General features: G+C 39.0%; 1 protein-coding gene across 5 annotated transcripts; it reads left to right on the top strand.

The window, feature by feature from the left end:
- The first annotated feature begins 5,729 nt into the window (after positions 1-5,729).
- LOC308623727 (zinc finger and SCAN domain-containing protein 16-like) lies at positions 5,730-23,706 on the top strand. Of its 5 annotated transcripts, none has more exons than XM_081246419.1 (5): positions 5,730-5,809; positions 6,389-6,855; positions 7,856-7,994; positions 10,487-10,906; positions 23,102-23,706. In XM_081246419.1, exons 2-5 carry the CDS (start codon positions 6,472-6,474, stop codon positions 23,203-23,205), a joined length of 1,047 nt encoding a protein of 348 aa, XP_081102545.1. In that variant the 5' UTR covers positions 5,730-5,809; positions 6,389-6,471; the 3' UTR covers positions 23,206-23,706. The 5 variants fall into 5 exon arrangements, with proteins under 5 accessions (XP_081102545.1, XP_081102548.1, XP_081102549.1 ...); XM_081246422.1 differs by lacking the exon at positions 23,102-23,706 and adding an exon at positions 17,776-18,107; XM_081246420.1 differs by having other exon boundaries at positions 5,763-5,809; positions 6,433-6,855.
- Positions 23,707-25,301: the final 1,595 nt, after the last annotated feature.

Here is a 25,301-nt window from a genome sequence, read left to right as displayed (position 1 = left end):
GACACGGGTTCGAGCCCTGGTCTGGGAGGATCCCACATGCCACGGAGCAACTAGGCCCGTGAGCCACAGCTGCTGAGCCTGCGCGTCTGGAGCCTGTGCTCCGCAACAGGAGAGGCCGCGATAGTGAGGGGCCCGCGCACCGCGATGAAGAGTGGCCCCCGCTTGCCACAACTAGAGAAAGCCCTCGCACAGAAACGAAGACCCAACACAGCAAAAATAAATAAATAAATTACTAAAAAAAAAAAAAAAAAAAAAGCAGCTAAGAAATGGAAAGATGGGGATAAACTCTACGAGAGGAGGAAAGCAAAGAGAAGTTAGGGAGAAGAGGGAAAGACCAGAGATGCCAGAAAAACAAACTTCAAACAGGAAATGGAAACAAAATTAGTGAAAACATAATAAATGACAAAGCAACCTTTAAAGAAACATGAAGGGTTGAGGGTTTGTAGAGGCTAGAGCCCATGTTTTGATTGTTAACCTCCCAGTGACTTCAGAGTAAAAATCAACCCTTTATTTCTATGCCATGTAGGCCAAATCCCTCATATGAAAGATCCTAACCCAAACCTGAGTTCACTACTCTAAACACCACTCAGGATCCTGGTCCTGCATGGGTCTCAGTGTTGAGACACAGGACGCCCCTCTTTACCACTCTAAGCCTCAACTTGTTGAACTCTGCTCAGCCTGAACTCTACCTTCTTAGCAAAACCAAACAAGCAGAAGGATTCTCCTGAGGAGCAATAATATATTCTTGGCCTCTCTCTGCGAGGCATGTGGCTTGCCTGTTCCACTAAAGAGGAAAAAGCATGATGTTGTGAGATAGTAATATCCATTATAAATTAAATAATGATATACGCAAAAGGAAAAGCCCTTTTCAAAGTATAACAGTAATAGCTACCGTCTCTTGAACCCCTGTGTCCCAGACACTATACCAAGCATCTTATTATCAATATATATATCATGTAAACTTTCCATCTCTTCTATAAGCACTATTTATTATATCTCAATGTCTACATATAATTTATTCGTATGAAAAGCTTGTAATAAAATGAAAAGTTTTTAGTACATTAAAATGTTAAATAGCCTGTTAAAGTGCTTTTAGAATAAAATCACACAACTGTGTAAAACAGATTAAAAATATCAAAAAGTGGAAGGGAATGACAACATGTCAATAGTGACTGTATTTAGGTGATGAAAATGGAACGATTCTCTTCTTTTCTTTCTACTTGTCTTATATTCCAAATGGAAAAGTTAGAATTTATCCTACACATGTAATAAATACTTAAAAAAATTAAAATGCTACAGAATTTTCTGAGTCTTTCTGGAGATGATTCTTTGATAGTTTTTTCAATTATTTCCTTTAGGATTGGTTTATTTAGACTTTTCTACTTCTTGAGTGAATTTCGGAACTAATGGTTTTATCCCAGAAAACCATCAATTTCATTAAGATTTTTAAAAATTTTGGTAGCATACTTACCTCCTCATCTGCTATTATTTGTCATTGATAACTTAATTTTCTTCTCTCACTTGGATTTACCATAGGTTTGTTGTTTTTATGGGCTCATTTACAAAGATTTCATTCTTGGATTTATTTATTAATGTGACTTTTTCTATTTTTAATTCATTTACTTTTATTTTTCTTTTCTAACCTTTTCCTTGGGGATTTCTTTCTCATTCTTTTTCTGATTTCTTGAGTTGAATTCTTAGTTCATTTATTTTCTCTCTGTTGAAATAATGAAAGCAAGTGAGTGTATACATCTACCAAGTGCTGATATTTTTTAAAATTGTCCACTAGTGTTTTTTCTGCGTTTTTGTTTTGCTTTGCTTTGTTTGTTGGTAGTTTTGGAAGATATAACTAGAGGGGGAGAAGGGAGGACTCTCCTTGTCATACATAGACTGTCTGCTTATGCCTTAGTAGAGAGGTCAGAGAGGCTTTATCCAAGTAGAGGAAGGACATACCTAAGCCAAGGGCAGAGCCAGGATTTTAACAGGATGTGTGACAGTGGTTGGAAGCCTCACTTTGTCTGGTGTTCAACTACTCGAGTTACCACAGCTGGTGCTCCAAGGCGCTGGTGTGTTGATTCTCTGAAGTTGACGAGTGACTGAAGCCAGGGGTACCTGAAGAATACTCTGGGCTACTCAGTAAGTTCACGGCCTCTAGCAAGGTTTGTGTTTGAAAACCTGATAAGAGAATTTGATACAACAAGGCACTAAATAAGAAGGAAGAAACATGCTGATAGTGCACCGTGCACTAAAGGGGGAACAGGAAATAGTTAAGCATTTTCTAGATTTTTTACTTGCTCAGTTGGCTATGAGGGACATATTATGCTAGTCAAGGGAAAGGGCTTTGGGTTTCCATCATGTAATTCTAATGAAAGAAGAACAGGGGTTATCCTTTGTTTAAATGTTTCTCCCCAGAGAGGAGAGTTTTCTAAACCTTACATGAAAGTCACTCATTTCTACACTTTCTAAATGTTCCACCCAGGTTTATTTGATCACTTATATTTGCCCGAAGCACAGGGAAGTTAGATCTGATTTTCATCTTAAAGGAGTTATACTCTTTTACAGGATGACTTGTCAGGCAAAGAATTTCAGAGACAGAAAAGAGATATTGATAGCATTCTCCAAACAGGAAAATTGTTTGTAAGTTGTGAAGAATAAATAGGGTTTAAAAGCAATTATCTTTTTCTATTTACACCAGTATTAAGTTTTTATAAAAAAATTAAACTTTAACAGAAATATATAATGTATAAAATGCAAGTTCTCTGTAAGTTTACCCCAAGTGGTAATCACTGAGAACACATTTAAGATGATTATTTTACAAAAATGATCATATCATACTGTTTTGTAACTTACTTTTTTTACTCAATATGTCTTTGGCATCTTATAGTTTTTAGTTTTAAAAATGATGGGGTATAAGGGCTTCCCTGGTGGCACAGTGGTTAAGAATCTGCCTGCCAATGCAGGAGACATGGGTTTGAGCCCTCGTCCAGGAAAATCCCACAGGCCGCGGAACAGCTAAGCCCGTGTGCCACAACTACTGAGCCTGCACTCTAGAGCCCATGAGCCACAACTACTGAAGCCTGCACACCTAGAGCCTGTGCTCCCAACAAGAGAAGCCACCACAGTGAGAAGCCTGCACACCAGAACGAAGAGTAGCCCCCGCTCACCGCAACGTGAGAAAAGCCCACGTGCAGCAATGAAGACCCAATGCAGCCAAATAAATAAAGTAAATTTTTTTAAAGTGATTGGGTATATAGAAATTTAAATTCCCAAATGCTGGATATTCAAGTTTCCCAATTTAAATTAAAAATGTCTCTGTACACATGTTCAAACATTTGTATAAGTATCTTATATGGATAATTCAAAGAAGCTAAGTTGCTGGATCAAGGAGTACAGACATATTAATTTTAAGATGTCTTCAAAAAATACACAACTAACAGTGCCTCTATTTCCACACACTTTCTAATATTGAATATTATCGATTTTTTGTCTTTAGTAATTGAAAAGATTTTTAAAATCTCATTATTGTTTTAATGTAAATTCTTTAAGTAGTAAATTTGAATACTTTTTAACAGTCATTTTTGTCTGTCAATATTTGTGTTCTATAAATGCCGACTTAGGTCCTTTGTCAATTTTTCTACTGGCCTGTTCACATTTTTCTTTTCTTTTTTTTTTCCAAGAGATCTTTGCTTATTAGGAAAATTAGCCCTGTGTCTTTGAGATGTGTGGTATATTTTACTCTGAGCTTATATTTTAGGTGGTTTTTTTTTTTTCATTCAAAAATCCTAAACTTTTCCATCACCAGTTCCGTTTACCTTTCTCTTCATGGCTTTTCAGTTATGTCTTTAGGGTTTTTTATGTCACACTTAGAAAGTCCCTCCCCACTCCAAGGTAGCAATAGCTTCACACTTACAAGCTTATTTTTAACACAGCAGCCAGAAAAATCTTTTCAATGCCTAAGTCTGATCATGCTACTCCTCTGCTCAGAAATTCTGAATGGCTTTTCATCTTGGAGTACAAAACAATATCCTCGCACTCACGCAAGACCCTCATCTCTCTCTCTCTCTACTCCCAACACCCTTTTGCTCCTTCAGCTCCAGACACATAAGTCTCCTTCCTGTTCTTCGATTATTTCAAATACTCTCCATTCCAGGCCTTTGCATTTTCTATCCCTCTCCCAGAAACGCCTTTACCCCTAAGGGCCCACTCACTCATCTCCCTCAATCTTTGCTCAAGTCAATGTACTAGTGAGGTCCTCAATGACCACCCTATTAAAATTGCATTACTCCTTCATTCTCATCCCAATCTCCATATTTTCTTTATTTTCTCCTGAGCACTAACAACCACCATCTGATACACTATATATTTTTCTTGTTTGTTTATTGCCTGCCTCCCTACCCCCACCCTCCCCCCACACACACTTAGAAGTTTTATGAAGGCACAGGCATTGTTCTACTTTAAACTAGTTCCAGCTTCTAGAACAGTGCCTGGCACAGTAGGTGATTAATCAATATTTGTGAAAGAAAGAGAAAGGAGAAAAAAAAAACTAAGCTTTTCTTACCCATCAGCTTGGCAAAGATCAAAAATATTTTGTAACATTGTGTTGGCAAGTATAGGTAAACATCGCAGATGCGTTCTGTGATTAGCAATTTGGCACTAAGAAAAGTACAAATGCCCCTACTCTGTGCTTTAGTAAATCTTTTTCTAGGAATATATACTATGGGTATATCCTTACACACAAGAAATTATGATGTTCAGAGTAATTTATTGCAGCATTGTTTGAAAAATAAAAGAATGGAAACAACCTACTTGACCATCAATAGTGTCATTATTAATAAATCATGGCATAATTGAATACTATGTGATTATTCTTTTTTAAAAAGAGCAAGATGGAAGAGGCCCTTTATGTACAATCTCCAAAATCAATTAGTAGGAGGGGGAAAAAAACGAAGTTGCAGAACTGTTACCATTTGTGTATGAGTGTGTGTATTTGGGGGTGAGGGTGAGGGAATCTCAACCTGCGTAATATACCTATGGAATGATATAGCATGTGTCACGAAAAATGGTTGTCAAATCTAGATGCGGGGGCCAGTTATCCTTTTCTTTTTTTTTTTTTTTTTTTTGGTGGTACGCGGGCCTCTCACTGTTGTGGGTTCTCCCGTTGCGGCGCACAGGCTCCGGACGCACAGGCTCAGCGACCATGGCTCACGGGCCCAGCCGCTCCGCGGCATGTAGGAATCTTCCCGGGCCGGGGCACGAACCCGTGTCTCCTACATTGGCAGACGGACTCTCAACCACTGCGCCACCAGGGAAACCCGGGGAAGCCCACGGAAGCCCTCTAATCTTTTCTATTGAAGTTTACTTAATTTACAGTGTTGTGTTAGTTTCGAGTGTACAGCAGAGTGATTCAGTTATACCTATATTCTTTTTAGATTCTTTTCCACTATAGGTTATAATTCTTTTTAAACGTTGAACCATGTGAATGCATTACATACCCATACCACTTATTTAATAATGAAGTGGGGGAAAAAAATCTTGAGAGGGAAAAAGTTTTTTTTAAAGAGCAAAAAAAAAAAAAAACCCAGCTTGCGGGCGCCTAAGTCCCATCAGTCCAATGTACAGGAACCGGGCCCTCCGCGGGCTAGAACTGAGGGTGGGAAGCCCGGTGGGCGCCACCGAGGCGAGGCTTCCTAGAGCGGCCCGGAAGTGCCAAGCTGACAGCGACCCAGCGCCGATTGGTCGGTTTGCGTCTGACCTTTGTTCGGGCCGCCCAAAAGACGCTAGCTGTCGCACCTGTACCTCTGCGCGCGAGGTGAGTCTCTCCCGGCTCCTGGGTGGAGGAGGGGGCAGGGCATAGTCGTGGTCTGCAGCAACTGTCTCCCCACACCTCCCCCTCACAGGCTGTCCCCTCCCTCCAGACATAGCTACGAGAGAGGACTTGGGCCGACATCCCGGGAGAACGGAGCGAAAGGGAACACTGGTTACGAGTTGCTCTGCGAGGCCATTCATCCTAACCCCCTTCCTGAGTTGGCGCATGTACCCCACAACCACTGCATCCTAGGGACCCGTACATCTCAGGTTGTGGAATGAAAGAGCCTTTTAACAACGCTGTTAATACTTAGCGTTTATCTAGTGCTTGCTTTCAGGCCAAGGACTTTGCATACTTATTTAATCTACACGTCAACCCTATGAGAAACACGAGAATTTTTACAGATGAGGATCTAGTAACTTGCTCTAAATTACACAACAGCCCAGTTTCAAATCCATGCTCCTGCTTCAGTGTTCTTATTTACAGCCTCCTGTCAGACTGTTTTCTCTACTCAGTTCTGGTTGCTTCCCTTTATCAGTGTTTATGTTCACAGCAGCTTTTGTCATTTCTCTATGGTAACAGATTTTTCTCTGAGACAAGATTCTAAGAGATTCTCCTTGAATCAGTTCCAGATAGAGGATTAATCTCCTGAAAAACAGCCCAGAATGGCCACATCCCTGGAACCTGAGGAACAAAAAGGACTTTTAAAAGTTAAGGCAGACCATTATGGGGGACAGGACTCCATCTCACAAAAGTACAGTCCTCACAGAAGGGAACTCTTCAGGCAGCACTTCAGGAAGCTCTGCTATCAGGATGCACCTGGACCCCGTGAAGCTCTTACCCAGCTCTGGGAGCTTTGCCACCAGTGGCTGAGGCCAGAATGCCACACAAAGGAGCAGATTTTAGACCTGCTGGTGCTTGAACAGTTCCTGAGCATTCTCCCTAGGGACCTGCAAGCATGGGTGCAGGCACACCATCCAGAGACTGGAGAGGAGGCGGTGACTGTGCTGGAGGATCTTGAGAGAGAGCTTGATGAACCTCGAAAGCAGGTGGGAAGGGGGCGGTCATTTGGCTGTGAGAGAGCAGGGTATAGACCAAGCCAAAGCAAAAAGCATATGAAAGAACACCTGAAGGTATTTAATATGTTACCCTAGAGAAGAACAAGGCTTAGGGACTGACTGCCAGTATCAAATAACTGAAGTGTGACTGAGTAAAAAGAGACACTAGGCTGATTCTATGTCAGTTTGGAAGGCTAGGATCAGTGAGAAGCTGTAGGAAGGCAAAAAGGTATCAGGAAAACAAACAATTTTCTAACATTCATGGTTACCTGTACATAACATAGGATACCTTGTAATAAAAAACTCCCCTTCAAGGTTTGGTTCAAGTAGATAAGGGTAATACAGAACAGCATGGTCTAATTGTGACCCATTCACATTTAATACATGTAATTAAATATACATTTAATATATGGTAGTTAAAAATAATGTGAGCCCTATACGTAATTTAAATTTTTAGTAGCCACATTTGTGAAATTAAATACATTTCATTTAGCCAAAAATATGTAATCATGTAATCAATATTAAACATGAGGTATTTTACATTTTTTTATTTCAGTTTTCAATATTTGAATGTATTTTACACTTCACATATCTCAATTTGTATTAGCCACATTTCAAGTGCTCAGTAACCACATCTGGCTAGTGGCTATCATATTGGACCACATGATTATAGAAGAAATGCCCCCATTTGGTGGAAGTTGGGTTCGATGATCTTTAAGGTACCTTTCAAGTCCCAAGACTCTGTGATTCTGGACCTCTGCAGATCACTGTTAGAGGCACCGAATTTTATTCTCCAGTGTCCTGAACTGTACAGATTAGACTGCGTCTCTTCATTTTTAGTCATTATTGCCATTTGCAATTGAATCAGAATTTGTCCACTTTTCTATGGCCCTGGTCCCTGGCACATGCTTCTTTTGATCTTTCTCTGAAGTTCTTTCAGTTCTTTCACAAAATCTCCCTTGCAAGCCCAATCATACTTCACTGTTCCCAGGTCCCAGCCAATTCAGAAAGACAGGACACACTTTTGGACAAATTGGCCCCCTTGAGAAGGCCACATGAGTCACTGACTATCCAGCTCTATCCCAAGAAGACCCAGCAGGAGCAGGAATCTGGGGAGCCCCGAAGGAATGGTAAGGAGCAGGAGTCTGTGTTTATGAGGGAAGTGATAGTCTACTTAACTCTGTTCCAGTTTCACTTCAGTCAGCATTTAACCTTGTTCTTTCCCTCTAGACTGTCAAGCAAGTTGTACATATGGTAATCAAATGGTCTTTATGGACATGTCCTCATCTCAGTGACGAGCAGGACTGGGCTTATCTGGAATGTAACTGATGAGGACTCTTGGATATACTAAAATAAAATTGGAAGAATGGCCCTGGCAGAAGATGCTAAAATGAAATACACCTAATTCTGAAACAAGTTCTGAAACAAGATCTCCTAAAATCCTATTAGCCTGGGAATAGCTGGCACTTGGAAGAGATACATAAAGCCCTGAAACTCCAGTTGGCCAAGTAGACTGCAGGTCCCTGAGATGAGAAAAATTCCCATTTGACAGTTTCCGTACAATTTTCTTTATGTTGTTCAATTGTAGATGTAAGGGAGAGGGTTATAATTTGAATTGCTGAACAAGGAAAACTGACCCTGTATTTAAAAAAAAAAAAAAATCTTTTCAAGTCCTGGTGAGGGATTTTTCTCCAGACTTCTCCTGAAGTTGTAGGAGAGAGACTTATCCTAAGGACTGGTAGATTCCCCTGAAGGTGGTAAACTGACCACAAGTGCCAACTTTTTGTATCCTTCTTAAAAAGATAGTCATCTTCATCAGTAAGCCACCGAAAACCAACCGTCAGTGACTCCAGTATGTAAAAGAAGCTGTTGAGCCAATATGTTGATGTTTGAAAACACTTTTCTTAATGGTATGGGGGTGTCTCTGATTTCTATGATTTGCTTAATGATCATTAACCTACTAACTTAGCAATACTTCTGCCACACATTATACTTTTACACATGCTTTATCATACATTTCATCATCTGATCAAACTATAGGAAAGGAGGAGGGCACAGAGGTGATAAGGAAACCAAAATGGTTATGACCTGCCAACATTTAAACAATTATCAGCAAAGCCAGGACTGATATCTGGACTTTCTGGCTCTAATCCAGTCCTTGTCATTTCTAGCCTGAGATAATATGGTATTTAGATTCCAAAACAATATCATTTTAGAGCAAATAACCAAACTTTAAGAAATATATTGCCTGATTAAAAAAATATATTGTAAGGAGGACGGTAAGATTTGAGGAAGATTTGGTAGGACGGGGACACTGTGATGACAATGAAGAATGGGGTTCATGGCGCTCAGTCCAGAGCCAGTGTTTTCCATACCCAGCCCAGGAACTGAAATGTTCTAGTAGCTCTTGCTGCTGCTTCCGTCATACCAAGTGAACCACTGAAAACTGTATGTGATTAAATGATTGTTGTACAGCTGGGATTCCTAGGCCTGTTGAGATGGAGGTTTCATCATAACCAAATAGGTGACACCCAGCATTAAGACCAAATAGGTTTACTCCCTCCAAATCAAAACACCTATTTTCTTATAGAATTCAACTCAGCAAATATTTATTGAGTACTTGCTATGTGCCAAGTTCTATGCTTAGCTTGGGGTTGAGGATATGGGGATCAGAAAGACGGAGAGAGCACATCCGATTTAGGAGGTTAGGGAAGACTTCCTGGAGGAGACAGCATTTGAGATGGACCTTGAATAATAGCTAGGCCAGTGGCTCTCAAAGTGCCGTCCCTGGACCAGCAGTGTCTGTCATACCAAGAAGAGCAAATTTCAGGGCTCTACTCCAGCCTTATCAAATCAGAAGCTCTGGGGGTAGGTAGCACAGCAATGTTTTGATAAGCCATCCAGATGATTCTGATGCACAATAAAGTTTGAGAACCACCAAGCTAGGGTTTAGACAGGAGGAGAAGTTAGTGAGGACATCAGTTTCAGTAAAAGGATTCAACCCAGCACATACACCAGACCATCCACTGTCCCTTCCTGCTTATCTTCCTCCATTTATCCTGACCTGCACGCTCTCTCTGCTTTTAGCTAACTATTATTTATACATACTTCTCTCCTTTAATGGTTCCGACTCACTATATTCCTCTCAGACCCCTGATCCCATTACCTTCTCCAGTCACTTTTACTTGGTTTTACTCCCACTTACTACCTAGGTTTCAGACCCCTCATGTTTCTCCCAAAATTTTACCTCCCTCCCCATCTGTTTTCTCATCTCCCTGTTTATCCCTCTTAGTTATCCTTGGCATGTGTGTAGTTCCCATTTACCACTCTGCATTTGCACAGGATTGCCAGGTAACCCCTTGTCCACATTTTTGCCTTTTTCTCTCTTCATAATCTATTCACAAATAATGTATCCTGCTATCTTCCTTACTGGCCTCTTCTTTAATTTCTTCCCTATATTGTCAATATATGTTTTGATGGTGCCAAATATCTAATTTGTGCATTGCATGTGACTTTTCATTTTTATAACACATTTTTAACATTTACATGTTCTTTATTCTGTAGGCTTTTTGCTTCTTAAACCTAGAATAGGACCTGTTTGTATACTGTTCATTTGTTACAGGTGATAAAACCAAGACTAAGAATGAAGAGTTGTCCCAGAAGGAAGATATACCCAAAGACATGGAATTCCTTGGGAAAATAAACAACAGACTTACCAAAGCTATTCCTCAGTATCCTGAATCCAAAGATGCTATTGAAAGTGAAGGCAGATTCGAGTGGCAACAGAGGGAAAGAAGACGCTATAAATGTGATGACTGTGGAAAAAGTTTCAGTCATAGCTCAGACCTTAGTAAACACAGGAGAACTCACACTGGAGAGAAGCCCTATAAATGTGACGAATGTGGAAAAGCCTTCATTCAACACTCACATCTCGTTGGACATCATAGAGTACACACTGGAGTGAAACCCTATAAATGTAAAGAATGTGGGAAAGATTTCAGCGGGCGCACAGGTCTCATTCAGCATCAGAGAATCCACACAGGTGAAAAACCCTATGAATGTGATGAGTGTGGGAGGCCCTTCCGTGTAAGTTCAGCCCTTATTAGACATCACAGAATTCATACGGCAAACAAGCTCTACTAATATGGTGGAAGTAACAAAAGTTCTTTAGACACTCCGGCCTAATGAGTTATCAGAGAAATCTGCCTTGGAGACCTTGAGTATCCTGATGTAGGCAAAGCTTCAATCATCATTAAAAATTTCTCTGGCACCAGAGAATTTACCTGAGTAAAATTTCCTTTTATTTCTAAAGTAGTTCAGTTTCTTGGAAGGAACTAAGAGTTATTTCAGAAAGCCTTGTCCACTGCCAGCATTGCTCACTTGCAGCCCAGGATAACCATGTTTCCTGGTCCTGGTTGAAAGATGTGAATTCTACCTCTCGACTCTGGCTCCTTTTTCCTTGGCCACTCAGTGTATGACTTTAGACAAGACATTCATATTTTCTTTGCCTTCATTTTCCCATTCTTCAAAGTGCAGATGATATAATAGAAGCCCACCGGGGTATTAAGTTAAAATAGATGAAAACTGCTTTTGAAATTAAGAACTAAAACCATACTGTTTTTCCCCATCATTAGTGATATAATGGCCTAAATATTCCTTAAAGTGGGGAATATAATAATGTTGTGGAATATTTTGCTTTGCCAATGATAAAAAATAGGAGGAAACCACCAGAAAAGATAGCAGGCTAAGAAAAACATTAAAATGGAGAGGAAAGCAATAAGTCATCAGTGGGAGCTGCTGGGAAGGGGGATGATGGAGTGTGTTAGGGATCTGTAACTTTGGATAAGTCACTTCTCTTCTGAATCTCAGGTCATTTAAACTGAGGGAGATGGGGAGAGGTTGGTCTAGAACTGCACTGTCCAATATGGTAGCCAGTACCCACATGTGGCTATATACATTTAAACTTAACTGAAATAAAGTGGAAAATTCAGTTCCTTGGTGACATTAGCCACATTTCAAGTGCTCAATAGCCACGTGTGGCTAGTAGCTACAATAATGGACAGCACAGATCCAAACCATTTTTTATCACTGCAGAAACTTCTCAATGACATTGCTGTTCAATCATTGGTAAGGTAACTTCCAGCTTTGGTATGTGATTCTGAGTTCAGGAAGGTAGCAAAAGAGATACCTGAAGAGGTTGTAATAGCAATAGGATATAAAATACAAACACCTTAAAACAAAGTAATTTAGTAAAAATAACTGTGGTACTTTTTCAGCCTTAGAAAGAGAGTGTATTGTAATTGGAGAAAGATGATTATTAAGTAAATACAATAACCTAATAATCAAAATTGAAAGCTTAACTTACTACCTCATCTCTATAAAAAGAGTGTAATTACCTTTACAAGGTAACATCCCCTGTCAGTTACCCTATACTAATGAGAAACTGGGACTCTCAGGACACTAATACTTTAAGACACAGTGAACAATTTAGTTTTTCTTTTTCTTTTTGGCTTCAGAATGTATTAGCATTTCATGAATGTATTTGCGACAGTTTTACATCACTAGTTTGAGAATTTTATAGCATGACAGGAATTGTGACCAAAGGCCAACACGTTCAAATTTACAGCACCATTAAACTGTCACGAACCACTGATTCTAGGAATAGCCATCACCAAAATGATCAGGAAGTGATCTAAGCTCTTACTGAAGACATTAATTACACATACTTGCTTTGAGAGTAGGAAAAGCACCAGAATCAGTTTGTGTCTACTACGATTGGAAGATGACTCTTAAATCATTCTTCATAACACCATAAAGATAAACTGAGCTTTTATGTCTTTTGAACATAATGCTCCTTTTAAAATAAAAGTAAGTTTACTTTGAATGTATACATCAACTGATACAAATATTTTAAGACATCAAGTTTCACACTCATACTTGTTTTTTCATTTATCTGAGCACTGTTTCAAAACATTTGAAACAGGATTTTTTAATGATCATGAAAAGTAAAGTATTAAATCTTTAGTATTAGAAACATCCTTATCTAAAAAATGAAGTTAGGTGCTTAATGAATGATAGCTTTTCCCCCTTTACCTTCAGTCTTGCTAAAAAACTGTCATGTGTAGAAGCTGTTCACAGTCTTTAAAGGGGAAACTCATGTTTCTGACCTTATCCTTGAATTTAGAGTCTTCTGCAATGGTAAGAAAGATGATCTTGGCTACCACAACATTAAATTTCCTCAAATGGGTAAAAACGATGACAGAGTGATTTTCCTCTAACGTACTCTGTATGATGGAACATTCTATTCAGGTAGTAGTTTTGAATACCTGTTGTGTATAAAGAATTGTTCTAGTCTTAGAGTTGTACACCCTCAAAGTCTGAGTGAAGAGTAGTTTGGAGCACTGAGACTATGCTACTCTTTTTAGTCTGGTGTTGATTCCAAATTGCCACCACAGTGTCCACCATCTGATCTTGACCAGAGGGGCAAGGATAAGAGTCAGGGAGGTACAGAAAGATTTGGGGCCAGAGACAGCCTGGAGTGATAATGGCAAGAGAAGAAAGTCCAGTGGGACCTGAGATAACTGCTGGCATAAGGCAAAGGAGGCATGAGGTTGAAGGAGATCTAAGTAGTTGTTAGCATTATGAAGGATTAGGCAGTGTCCTAGTAAGTCTGTAGAAACGCACCAAAAAAATGGTGAGGATGCAAGCAGTTAGAAGAGCTCTGAGTTCAATCACAGCCACAGTTATTGGAAAAGAAGGTGTAATATGTTAGACGCCATAATCAGAACCACTGAGTTCTAGCAGAGAGCCATCCTGGAATGATGGCACCTGCTCTAAAAGAACCCTAAACATGGAAGGCAGTTTCTCAAATAGTTGTGTCAAAAACATATGCATCACTCCTCCCAAATTTTTTGGAGGGTTTTTCTTTTTTTTGGAGGGAGGCAAGAACTTGTAGTTTGTAGTTTTCATGAACTACTAGAACAGACAGTGATTTTAAGAGGCATCTAAAGGGAGTACGGGGGCAGTTCTTTCAGATACAGTTGGGGAATGGTGGTTAAACTGGTGATTTTGAATGAGGAGCCAACAGCTATAAAGGGAGGAAACAGATGAGAGTTGGGGTAGGAGAGGATGTCGGAGGTATGTGTGGGCCTTGGTGAACAGGGGGGAAACAAGATAGAGGAGAAGGGGATGGAACAAAAAGAGAATGATAAGAAAGGAACAAGGGTATAGGGAAAGGAACAAAGATAAAATAAGAGATGGTGATAGAGAAAGAAAAGAGTGACAAGTAATTCTAATATTGACATCAATTATAATTGAGACAGTGGGTCATATGCCACAGCCATACGAAGGTGAACAGATCAGCTTATCCCAAGGTCGTTGAGTCTTACATACACAGCACATATTATTTATGTTATCTTTATTGAATGGGTCTACAATCTCATTCTGAGCATGAAATTATTTCTTTATAGTCTAATCAAAAAGTCCATCAACAGTGAAACTGCCAGAAACTTTGAAATGCTTCAAAACAACCTGTTCTCCCCTTAGTAATATCACAGGGCAATTAGACTAAGGTTCTAAAAGAATAGATCTCTCAGTCTTTCTTACTCAAATCCTCTAGAGCACAGTTTCTCAACCTTGGTTTTATTGACATTTTCAGCCGAACAATTCCTTGCTGTGGGGGGCTGTCCTCTGCAGTGTGGGACGTTTAGCAGCATTCCTGGCCTGTACCCTCTAGATACCAGCAGCCCCAACTTGTGGCAAGCAAAAATTTCTTAAGAGACGCAGATGTTCCCTGAGGGACAAAATCTCTCCCCAGCCCTGCCATCCCAGTTGAGAACCATTGCTCTATAGGAAAATAATCTGATTTCCATGACCGTTCCACGTCATATACAGTAAGATTCAACTTAGAAATGTTATGTATGGCCAGCACTGTTAGACCCTTTTACTACCCCACAGAATGATTCCCAGAGTACCTAAAATCTATGCAGCAGTCATGCTAAAGAAGTAGTCTACTTTAGGAAGTCATACCTCACTTACTTTTGAGCACCAGAGGAATCTGTCCTCAAGTGTGACTTGCATAAAGAGCTTACATTGCATTTTTCTAGACCTTCTTCCCTCTATGCCATACTTCTGCTGTTACCCTCTCCTTTGCCCCTTGACCCAACCACAAATAGACACTTTATCCTTGATCTGCACTGTCCAATACATTAGCCACTAGGTACATGTGGCTATCGAGCACTTGAAATGTGGCTATGCAACTGAGGAACTAAATTTTTTTCACTTTAATTTAAATTTAAAAACTGATACTCAGTTCAGTTATTGGAAAACCTTTAAGTATGTTCGGAGTATTTTGGGTATAGGAATCTATTTTTTCCATTCAAAATTTTATGTAATCTCAATACAGATCAAGTACTTCCAATGAAAATTTAATAACTGAATTGAGATGTGTAGTAAGTATAACCACACTGGATTACAAAGACTTAGTATGAAAAAAGGAATGTAAAATATTTCATTAATAAGTTTTATATTAGATTTTAAAATAATATTTTGGATATACTGGTTTAAATAAAATATATTAAAAATTAATTTCACCTGTCTTTTTACATTTTTAATGTGGCTACTAGAAAACTTACATCCACATAGGTGGATCACATTACATTCCTATTTATTGGACAACACTGATCAAGATCTTCTCACTCTCAGGGTAGGACCCATTCACTATGTTCCAAACCACCTCAATTCTGTGAGGCTAAGTTCTGTGCTGCCAAGGACTTTTTACCTTTTTCTTCTTATTCATTAATCCAACAGGTATTTACTGAGTGCATGCTATGTGCCACGCCTCTATTTTAGGTATTGGGGATAGAGCAGGATATAACAAGATATTTCCTTGTAAGACTGTGAGAAAAATAGTGAATGTTAAAATTAAAGGTATAATGCTGTCCTTTCAGATGGAAGACTATTAGGAAAAAAAAGGTGGGGCATTTCAGGTTAGGTGTGGGGAGGAAGGAAAGAAAAGGGGGAAAAATAGATTGTTACTTTGGGATTTCAATTTAATAAGATTTTAAGTTTGGTTTGTTTGGCAAGTCCAATAGCACAGCAATAGGGACTAAAGGTCTTTGGATATGCCATTGCATGAGAGGACTTATTAATGGTTAGACCTGCTTTATGCATTATTTTTAATACACACTTCATAGTATTTACTGTAGAAGTCTCTTTGGGGAAATTAACAATGGAACAATTTCTATATGTAAGAACCATAAGTTCCCATGTATGTTGAATTAACCTATTATATATCACCGTAATACTGGGTACAAGGAAGGAAATTTCATTAAACCAGTTATTGTGCCTTTTTGTTTTTCTCTACTCCACTCAGTAGATAGTCTTGGAAAACTCTGCTATAGCCTTAACTTTATCTCAAAGACATGAAGTGATTACGTGCTTTTGATGTTTTTTTGTTTAAAAATAACTTTCCTATGAAGAACAATCAACAGCAGTTAGATAATTATAAACAAATTCTATTTTACTATCTCTATACAAAAATACAAACATGAATATGAGGACATCTAAAAATGCAGAAATAGTTATATATTCCATGTATCAATATATAAAAACATAGCTGGAAGGAAATCCTTTTTCAGAATCAGGAAATAGTGCCTTATCTACTAGGTTAAAATCCTAAACCCTCCAGCAAATGTATAATTCCATATTTCGAACAATTTTAGTATTTCATTGTCACATAAAATATGTATAAAGCTATTCACATTATTGTGGTGATTTGCATGTACAATAGGAGTCAGATGGGAAAGAAAATACCATTTTTATTTGTAAAGCAATGACAACACAATAAATCTGGAATCTTTGAAATAATTTAAAGTTAAAACATTTCTTCACCTACTGCATATATTTATAAGTTACATAATGTCTAACTCTTGCACAAGTTGAGTTTTTTGCATAAACACTTAATGCTACTTTCTAGGCACTTTCCTACTCAAGGGTTGACCTTAAATTCATTTTTCCCCTTGGATCAGTATTCTTGACACCTATGGAAAAGAACATCCTGGCTCCTCCAGAAAGTAGATAAAGCTAAGTCAGAAATAAGAAATAAACATGACACTCCAATTGGAAAAGTATAAAACCATCACAGTCAGACAGTTTGGCTTCAAATGAAGAGTAAGTAAATCAATACCTCCTAGAAAAATCTATGCCATTTCTTACACAAAACCCAAACTACTACCAGGACTTTGAGTTAGTTCAGTGTAGACATTCTACCAGACATAATGTATTTGACAAAGCTTCTAGCTGTTTATCTTCAGACTGGTTTGCTATATTAATTCAAGAGTCTCAGGAATATGAGAAACAATGACAATAATTCAAAATTTTTCATTATCTTTTCTTGGATGTGTCTTCATTTGTCACAACTGTTGGGCTATAATAAAGGAGCTGCTTCTGTCTTTTCATAAAAAAAAAGAAATCCCTGCTTTTATAAGCCTGTATCACAGTGAAGGAATACAAGACAAATATCAAATAGGAGAAGTGGTATATGGAATATAAATAATGAAATGAAACAGAGTGGCTGAATGACTACTACAAGTAGTCAGAAAAGGCTTTTCTGGAGAGCTGACATTCTAACTGAAATATAAATGTCCAGCCTTGGGAAGTTCTGAAGAAGACCCTGTCAGGCAAAGGGAATTGCTTATGCAGTCTCTACAGTAGGAATGAATCTGATGTGTTTACAGGAAATGAAAGAAGGTCATTGGGTCTAAAGCACTGGATTAAGGGGAATGTGATATAAAATTAGGCTAGAGAGGTGAGCAGGGTCCAGGATATGTATTCTAAGCATGATGGGACACCATTGGAAGGGAAGGACATGATCTGATTTTTGTTTTTAAAAGATCATTCTGGTCCCTTAAGGAAGCAAGAGTGAGAAAAAAGCAGAAGCAAGGAGACCAGTCAAGAGGCTACTGCAATAATCCAGATGAGAGAAGGTGGTGGCACCAACCACAGGTCCAAAGTGGACATGGAGAGAAATAAAAGGATTCAAGGTATACTTTGGAGATAAAGCCAAAACAATTTGCTAAAAGATTGTAGACTCCTAAATTCTCACACAAAAAATGTTTAAATACTGAGTTAAACATATGAAGTTACCATTTCTGTGTGTCAGAAGCAGTCAAATATCAGCAATTTCAAATGATTTAACCTAGTCGAAACAAAATAAGAAGAGAAAAAAATCTATTCCCGCTCCACCACTTTCCTGTTAGGATCAAGGGCAATGTTTTTAACCTCTCTAAGCCTCGGTTTCCTCGTTTGTGTAAATCAGAATAATATAGTGCCTGTTTCATAGGATGGTTGTGACGACTGTGAGAGTGCACGTAAAAAACTTAGTCTTTAGACGTTTCCCTCCCCTCCCCTGTATCTGCTATCACTCATCCATGTCAGACAAATAGGACTAATTAACCAACTGTCACTTTTGCTTTTCTGGAGCTCGTGTGAAGAAAAGTAAAGTGCAAGACTTGAGTAAGGGAGAAACCACGAAGAACACAAAAGATTGACAGTCATTGTGAGCTTCACATAGTTGCCCATCCCAGCATTTTCACCTCACTTGGATCCTGGCACATGGTAGGCTCTTGATAAGTACTTACTTGGATGACTGAGGACAGATCTAGGGAGAAGGAATTAAAGAACAGAAGGGAGAAAGTGAATCAGACTGACTACATTTAGCTAGTTGACAAAACAAGCGAAACCACTTTTCTTGTCAGAAATGTATGGTAGTCACTAGGCTCCTGTGTCAGACAAAGGACTTTACTTAATGACACAAGCATCATGAGCTTCATGCTCCCCTTGTCCTCAAAGCCAGAGGAGTGACTTGGAGGGGCCCCAGTGGGTGCTGCTCACACAATGGGTTTGCATCCTAGCAGAGGAACCCCAAGCATAGGAAAAGCCGGTCTTTGCCCAGCCTTGCCCCAGAGTGAGGCAATATCTTTATTATCCTGATCAGGAAACAAATCTGCTCCACAAGGAGATACAAACATCTTTGAAAAGATAATCTGAAAAAAAAATCTGTCGGAACCCTTGGAGAAATGTGAGAGATCCTTGGAGAATTGTTTCCCAACACTCTAGGTAATAGCATCTGGGGTTAGAGGAGATGTCAGCGTTTTTTTTTTTAAAACTTTATATACATCAAGATTCTAGTTTTTATCATATTTTGTTATTTTAATTTTTAAAAATATAATAAAAATAAAAGGCAAACAGAGAAGTTTACATTTGTTTTAGTAAGGGATAAGGAGCCACTCAGGGTCTGTGACTGGGGAAATGATAATGATATTTAAAGAACATGAATCTAGTAAACATATCTGGAATGGACTAAAGTTATGAAGATTATCTCAAGGCTGCAGTCATGTAGGTATGAGGTAAGTAGAACTGAGGAAGATGGCTATAATAGAGAAGAGCAACATTTCAAAGGAGAAATCTGCTGGCTCCCACCCTGGAATTGATTTAAAGCAACTTTCAACTGGCCCACAGGGCCCCAGATCAAAGCCAGTTCTCACAGTGAAAATTTAAAGTCACCACACTGCAGTATAATGAGGATATGGCAACACCAGTCACAAATCAAGTAGGTGGCCTAGCTCAGCTCCTAGCTGAGAAGCTGTACCTGTGCCTTCTGGCCTCCCCTAGCTCAGCAGGCCTATCCACCAATCTTGCAACTTCTGCCCTGCTCACTGTTTTGCATTTTTATACTGTTTCTGATCAGTAGAGATTCAAAGAATGTTTCAACCTAAATGTTTCTTTTTTCCACTTTTTTATATTAACCCATTTCTATGTTTAGAGCAGCGTGGATTAAATACTTAACATACTCATTTACCTAGAAGACATCTGCCAAATTGGTCTTCAGCATTCATTCCCCAACTGATTTATTTAAAGTTTCCTTCTGTTCTCTGGATTGTCTCTTTCTTTTGGGGAGTCAGATCTCTTTGTTACTCTTGTCCCGCCTTTCATGCTCTGCACCTGATTTTCATTAAATGTCCTCTGGATTGGATGCTTATATTTAGGAATGGAGTCCTGTGCTAGTTAATTTAGGTAGTATGAGTTTCCACTGCAGTTGTAGGAGGCTGCTTGTGCAGCTGGTATTATTCCAATGGAAATTCTCAGTCTGGGTTGTATGTAAGTAGGCAGGCCTTCCTTTAGAGTGAGTGGGAGCAAGCAGATAGGCTGGGAGCCTACACAATTACCAAAAATGAGAACCCCTTTCTCCTCCTCCTTGTTCCATTGTAGAGGTCCAGAGTCCATTTCAAATTTTGCTATGCTTCTTTCTGAGGCCTCCGTTTTCTTATTAAGAGCCCTCCCAATTATTTTAGAAAACAGGTATCAAGCTAGAGGGCAGAAGCCCCAGCTCCCAGTTAAAAAAGGGAGATATCCAACTGTCCCAAATGCAGTTCTTAAATGAATAGCCCATTCTTGCCATTTGCAGCTCTGGGTCCTGAGGTTTGAACTTCTCCAGGATTCTTCTGCAGATGCATACCTGGCCCTTGTGTCTTACAGGGCAATTTCCTCTGCTTCTCCAACAATCTGATCCCAATTGCTTATTCTTTTCCAGAAATTCCTCAAAATTTCTGCTCCACTCTTTATTTTCTAGCACTGTTATTTATTTATTTTGTTTTTAATTTTTTCAGTCATTTAAGTGTGTTCTTGGGAGGGAAAGGAAGTAGATATATGTCACCCTTCCAACTTGAACTTAAAACAAGCCATGTTCTTCTATACCACCTCTCTCTCATTTTCTCGTTTTTACACACCTCATTTTTGGATTCTTAGAGAAGTCGTTCTGATTAAAGTGAAATCTGGGCCAGACCTCGAAGGATGGAGTTTAGGCAAGTGGAGAGTAGTAGGAAGTACACTTCTAGCAGAGGGGTCAGTATGAGCAAAAGTGTGATACTGAATGAAGTAGCAGATATGAGAACCAAGCCACCTCCTATTAAGCCAGACATTAAAGAGATTTGCAAAATGTGAAATGATTCCACTCCTTTTACTTTTTTTGAAAATATAGTTAAATTTCATAAAATATTAAAGTAACAAAATATGTTACTTAAGTTAACATGTAATGGGTATGTTATTGCTAAAGAATAAATATTTTTAATTCCTCAGTTTTAATTTCGAACAAAGCAAATCTTGATGGATATGACCCATATAAACATAAGCTCTTTGGAGTCCTCACTAGTTTTTAAGAGTATAAAAGGAGTCATGAGACCAAAATATTTGAGAATTAATATGCTAGTCCATACACTATATGAAGTGATGCTTCTGAAACTAAAATGTAGAGCCACTATGGAAAACGTGGGAACACCCTTGTGGCCCTAGGTGTGGAAAATATTTGGAGTCTTATTAAAGACATGTCACCTGCTTATACAAATAAGGAAAGTATGAGTAACCAGGGTCTAACTTTTTTTTGTGCTTTGGTGGGGCTGTCCTGGTTGTTGGACCTAGCGACTCAGGCAGTTTAAAATATGTTCTAAACCCTGGTGTGGCTAATTGTAGTAGTGGTTTAAAAGGGTTAAATGCTTACTTTCCATAGCAGGAAGTCAATAGATAATATATCTATACCTGAAAAATCAAAAAATGGCAGTGTTAGCGTGTTATTTATAAATATGGAGGTTAATATCAAGAGTAAAAGGAAAGGGCTTCCCTGGTGGCGCAGTGGTTGGGAGTCTGCCTGCTAATGCAGGGGACACGGGTTCGAGCCCTGGTCTGGGAAGATCCCACATGCCGCGGCGCAACTGGGCCCGTGAGCCACAACTACTGAGCCTGCGCGTCTGGAGCCTGTGCTCCACAACAAGAGAGGCCGCGATAGTGAGAGGCCCGCGCACCGCGATGAAGAGTGGCCCCCACTAGCCACAACTAGAGAAAGCCCTCGCACAGAAGCGAAGACCCAACACAGCCAAAATTAAATAAACAAATAAATGAATAAATAAAAAGCTAAGCATTTGAAGCTCTTAAAAAAAAAAAGAGTAAAAGGAAAGAGTTAAAGTGGTTGTCTCTGGGGAATAGATATTGATAACGGAAGGGAAGAGTGAGGCCTGGTGTTTTTCACACCATAAACCTGAGAGTATATTCAATTTTATTTACTTTTTTTTTTTTTTTTTTTTTTTGCCTGGGTTGGGTTGTTGCTGCCCGTGGGCTTTCTCTAGTTGTGGTGAGGCGGGGCTGCTCTTCGTTGCGATGTGCGGGCTTCTCTTGTTGCAGAGCACAGGCTCTAGGCATGCGGGCTTCAGTAGTTGCAGCACGTGGGCTCAGTAGTTGTGGCTCGCAGGCTCTAGAGCACAGGCTCAGTAGTTGTGGTGCACAGGCTTGGTTGCTCTGCGGCATGTGGGATCTTCCCGGACCAGGGATCGAACCCATGTCCCCTGCATTGGCAGGTGGATTCTTATCCACTGTGCCACCAGGGGAGTCCCTACTTTTTTAAAATGTATTTTTATTAGTAAAATGCACAAATCAGGTGTGCAACTCAATGAATTTTTACATATGTATGCAACCATGTTAACTACAACTCCAATCAATGGTAAACATTTTTTTGTCTTCTGTCACCAGAGATTAATTTTACTTGCTTGTACAAGGTTACTTTTATTCAACATACTATTTTTTAGATTCATCTACATTGTTCATCTATCAGTAGCTCCTTTTAATTTCTGAGTAGTATTCCACTGTATGAACATAACACTATTTGATTCTCTGTTATCCTGTTGATGAGCATTTGGGTTTTTCCAGTTTGGGCCTACTATGAATAAAGCTGCTATGGACTTATGTTTTCATATCTCTTAGGTAAATACTTAAGGGTGAGATTACTGGGTCATAATGTAGGCATTATTTAACTTCATTAAACACTGCCATTTTTCAAACTAGTTGTACCATTTTACACTCCCACTAGGAGTGTATAAGAGTTCCAGTTGCTTCATATCCTCATTAGCACTTGGTATTGTCAGTCATTTTTTTTGTTTGTTTTTGTTGTCAGTCATTTTAATTTTAGTCATTCTAATGGATGTGTAGTAGCTTTAGTTTTATATTTCCTTGATGAATAATGACCTTGAGTACCTTTCAATGTACTTATTGATAATTCATATATCTTCTTTGGTAAAGTGTGTGTCCATAACTTTTGCCTATTTATGTTTGTCTTCTTACGATTGAGTTGTAAGAGTTCTTTATATATTCTGGATACCGGCTGTCAGAAATATGTATTGAAAATATTTTCCAGGGACTTCCCCAGTGGCACAGTGGTTAAAGAATCTGCCTGCCAATGCAAGGAACACGCATCCAAGCCCTGGTCCGGGGAGATCCCACATGCCGCGGAGCAACTAAGCCTGTGCACCACATCTACTGAGCCTGCGCTCTAGAGCCAACGAGCCACAACTACTGAGCCTGCATGCCACAACTACTGAAGCTCACATGCCTAGAGCCTGTACTCCGCAACAAGAGAAGCCACTGCAATGAGAAGCCCACACACCGCAACAAAGAGCAGCCTCGGCTCACCACAACTAGAGAAAGCCCACGTGCAGCAACAAAGACCCAACACAGCCAAAAAAAATTTTTTTAATAAAATAAATAAATAAGAAGATATTTTCCAGTCTGTAGCTTCTTTTCACTTTCTAAATGGTGCTTTTTGTTGAACAGAAAATTTAAATTTTGATGAAGTCAAATTTAGCAATTTTATCTGTTATTATTATCTTATCTGATATTATTATCTTTTGAGAAATCTTTGCCTAGGTTTTAACACTATTTTACTTCTAAACTACCTATGTGTACAACTTTGGTATCTAAAAATTATTTTTTAATGTGAAAAAAGAAACTGAGAGCATAGTTCTAGTCTGTTGCCAGTTATTTCTAGTTACCCTCCCAGCCGGGAGGCAAGAACTATGAGATAAAGAGCAAAAATAAGTGTTTTGAAAGAGCTGAAGCACTGTAACTTCTCAATGTTTATTGTTATTTGTTTCATTGTGATGATTAGATGACAAAACTCTTAAAAAAAAATCAAAGCTACTGGGGGTAGACAAAATATTTTTAGGTTAAGACTGGGGACTGGATAGAAACATCGGTGGTGGCTATCAGCAGGAACAGTTAAGGAGGGGAAATTAAGATGAAGACTGGAGGGACTTCCCTGAGCGCGGGTGCCACAACTACTGAGCCTGCGCTCTAGAGCCCGTGCTCTGCAACAAGAGAAGCCACCGCAATGAGAAGCACTCGCACCGCAACGAAGAGTAGCCCCTGCTCACCGCAACTAGAGAAAGCCTTTGTGCAGCAACGAAGACCCTACGCAACCATAAATAAATAAATAAATAAATAAAATATATTTTTTAAAAAGTGAAGACTGGAGGGGAACCTGAAAACCCAAAATAAATGGGTAGTTAGAAAAAGTGTTAAAGGGATAAAAATGGGGGACCAAAGTAAAACAGTTTTCATGTGAAAATAAATTAAGGAAAAACCTCATTTAAATTGGAGTCAGGAAGCCCTGAAGGAGAGCTCTCACGCATGTACCACTGCTACAGCCTGTATAACCAGCAGGAATAAGGAAGATACAAATGATTTTAACGAGGTCAGCTTATACAGAATTCTTTGTATAAAATTTTCTCTGTCACAACTTCTTTTCCATGATAATAAGAACGTTACTTCTCTTCTGGTACAAGGGAGGACATTTTTCACATGGGAATTGCATCACTTGCTTTTAAGAAGATCACTTCTTGTCCCAGCAACAAGGCACTGACCACTGCTTGCAGCTAATAAGAAACCGCCATAACAACTAACTCTTGTTCTTCTCCAATGAACTTTTATTCAAGACAACCCTCCCCAGTCTCCTCCTAAAACCTAGTAAAAGCTGACCTTCCCTTTGTCTCTTGCACTTGCCTATGATTCACTACGGCTTGCCTGACCGAAATTGCAATTCTCTGCTTTTCCTGCATAAACCCATTTTGCTGTTAAAATAATTGTGTTTTATTTCTAAGGTTAACATCCATAACCTCCACCCCAAAATCCTATGTAGTCTGAAAAGTTAAAATTGTAAGGGTGTATAAAGAATGAACATAGATTTGAACTTAGGTTTTTCGAAATTTATGGTATTAGAACTAGGTTCTACTACTGAAGCTTACGGCACAGATTACGTCATGATACTAAGCTTAACTCAGCACTAAAAATAAACTACAAAGCAGGTTTTGTAAGAGACTGCAATTCATTAAGATAGGAAAGGGTGGAACATATGTAAAGACTCGAAAAGAATTTACATTTAATTATAATTATTTTTTGAATACTTAATAGTATAAGGTGTACTATTACTAGGTGCCATAGGGGATTCAAAAAGCTATGAACCATGATTAACAAAATTCCTCAAGAAATCTGCAGTCTATGTGAGAGGACTGGACATATTTTTGAAGCGAGAACAGTAAAGTACAGGGGTAACTAACCCG

The sequence above is a fragment of the Mesoplodon bidens genome (assembly GCF_964165515.1).
Source record: "Mesoplodon bidens genome assembly, chromosome: 10".
NCBI classification, from domain to species: domain Eukaryota; kingdom Metazoa; phylum Chordata; class Mammalia; order Artiodactyla; family Ziphiidae; genus Mesoplodon; species Mesoplodon bidens.
The sequence above is the reverse complement of the archived record's forward strand: the minus strand, read 5'-3'. Positions and strand labels throughout refer to the sequence as shown.

Bases quoted from the DNA above. Each gene is read 5' to 3' on its own strand.
- LOC308623727 (XM_081246419.1), top strand. From the start codon at position 6,472: ATGGCCACATCCCTGGAACCTGAGGAACAAAAAGGACTTTTAAAAGTT. The intron at 6,856-7,855 runs GTGGGAAGGGGG...CACTGTTCCCAG, and splicing joins TTGATGAACCTCGAAAGCAG to GTCCCAGCCAATTCAGAAAG. The intron at 10,907-23,101 runs GTGAAAAACCCT...AATATTTTCCAG, and splicing joins GCATCAGAGAATCCACACAG to GGACTTCCCCAGTGGCACAG.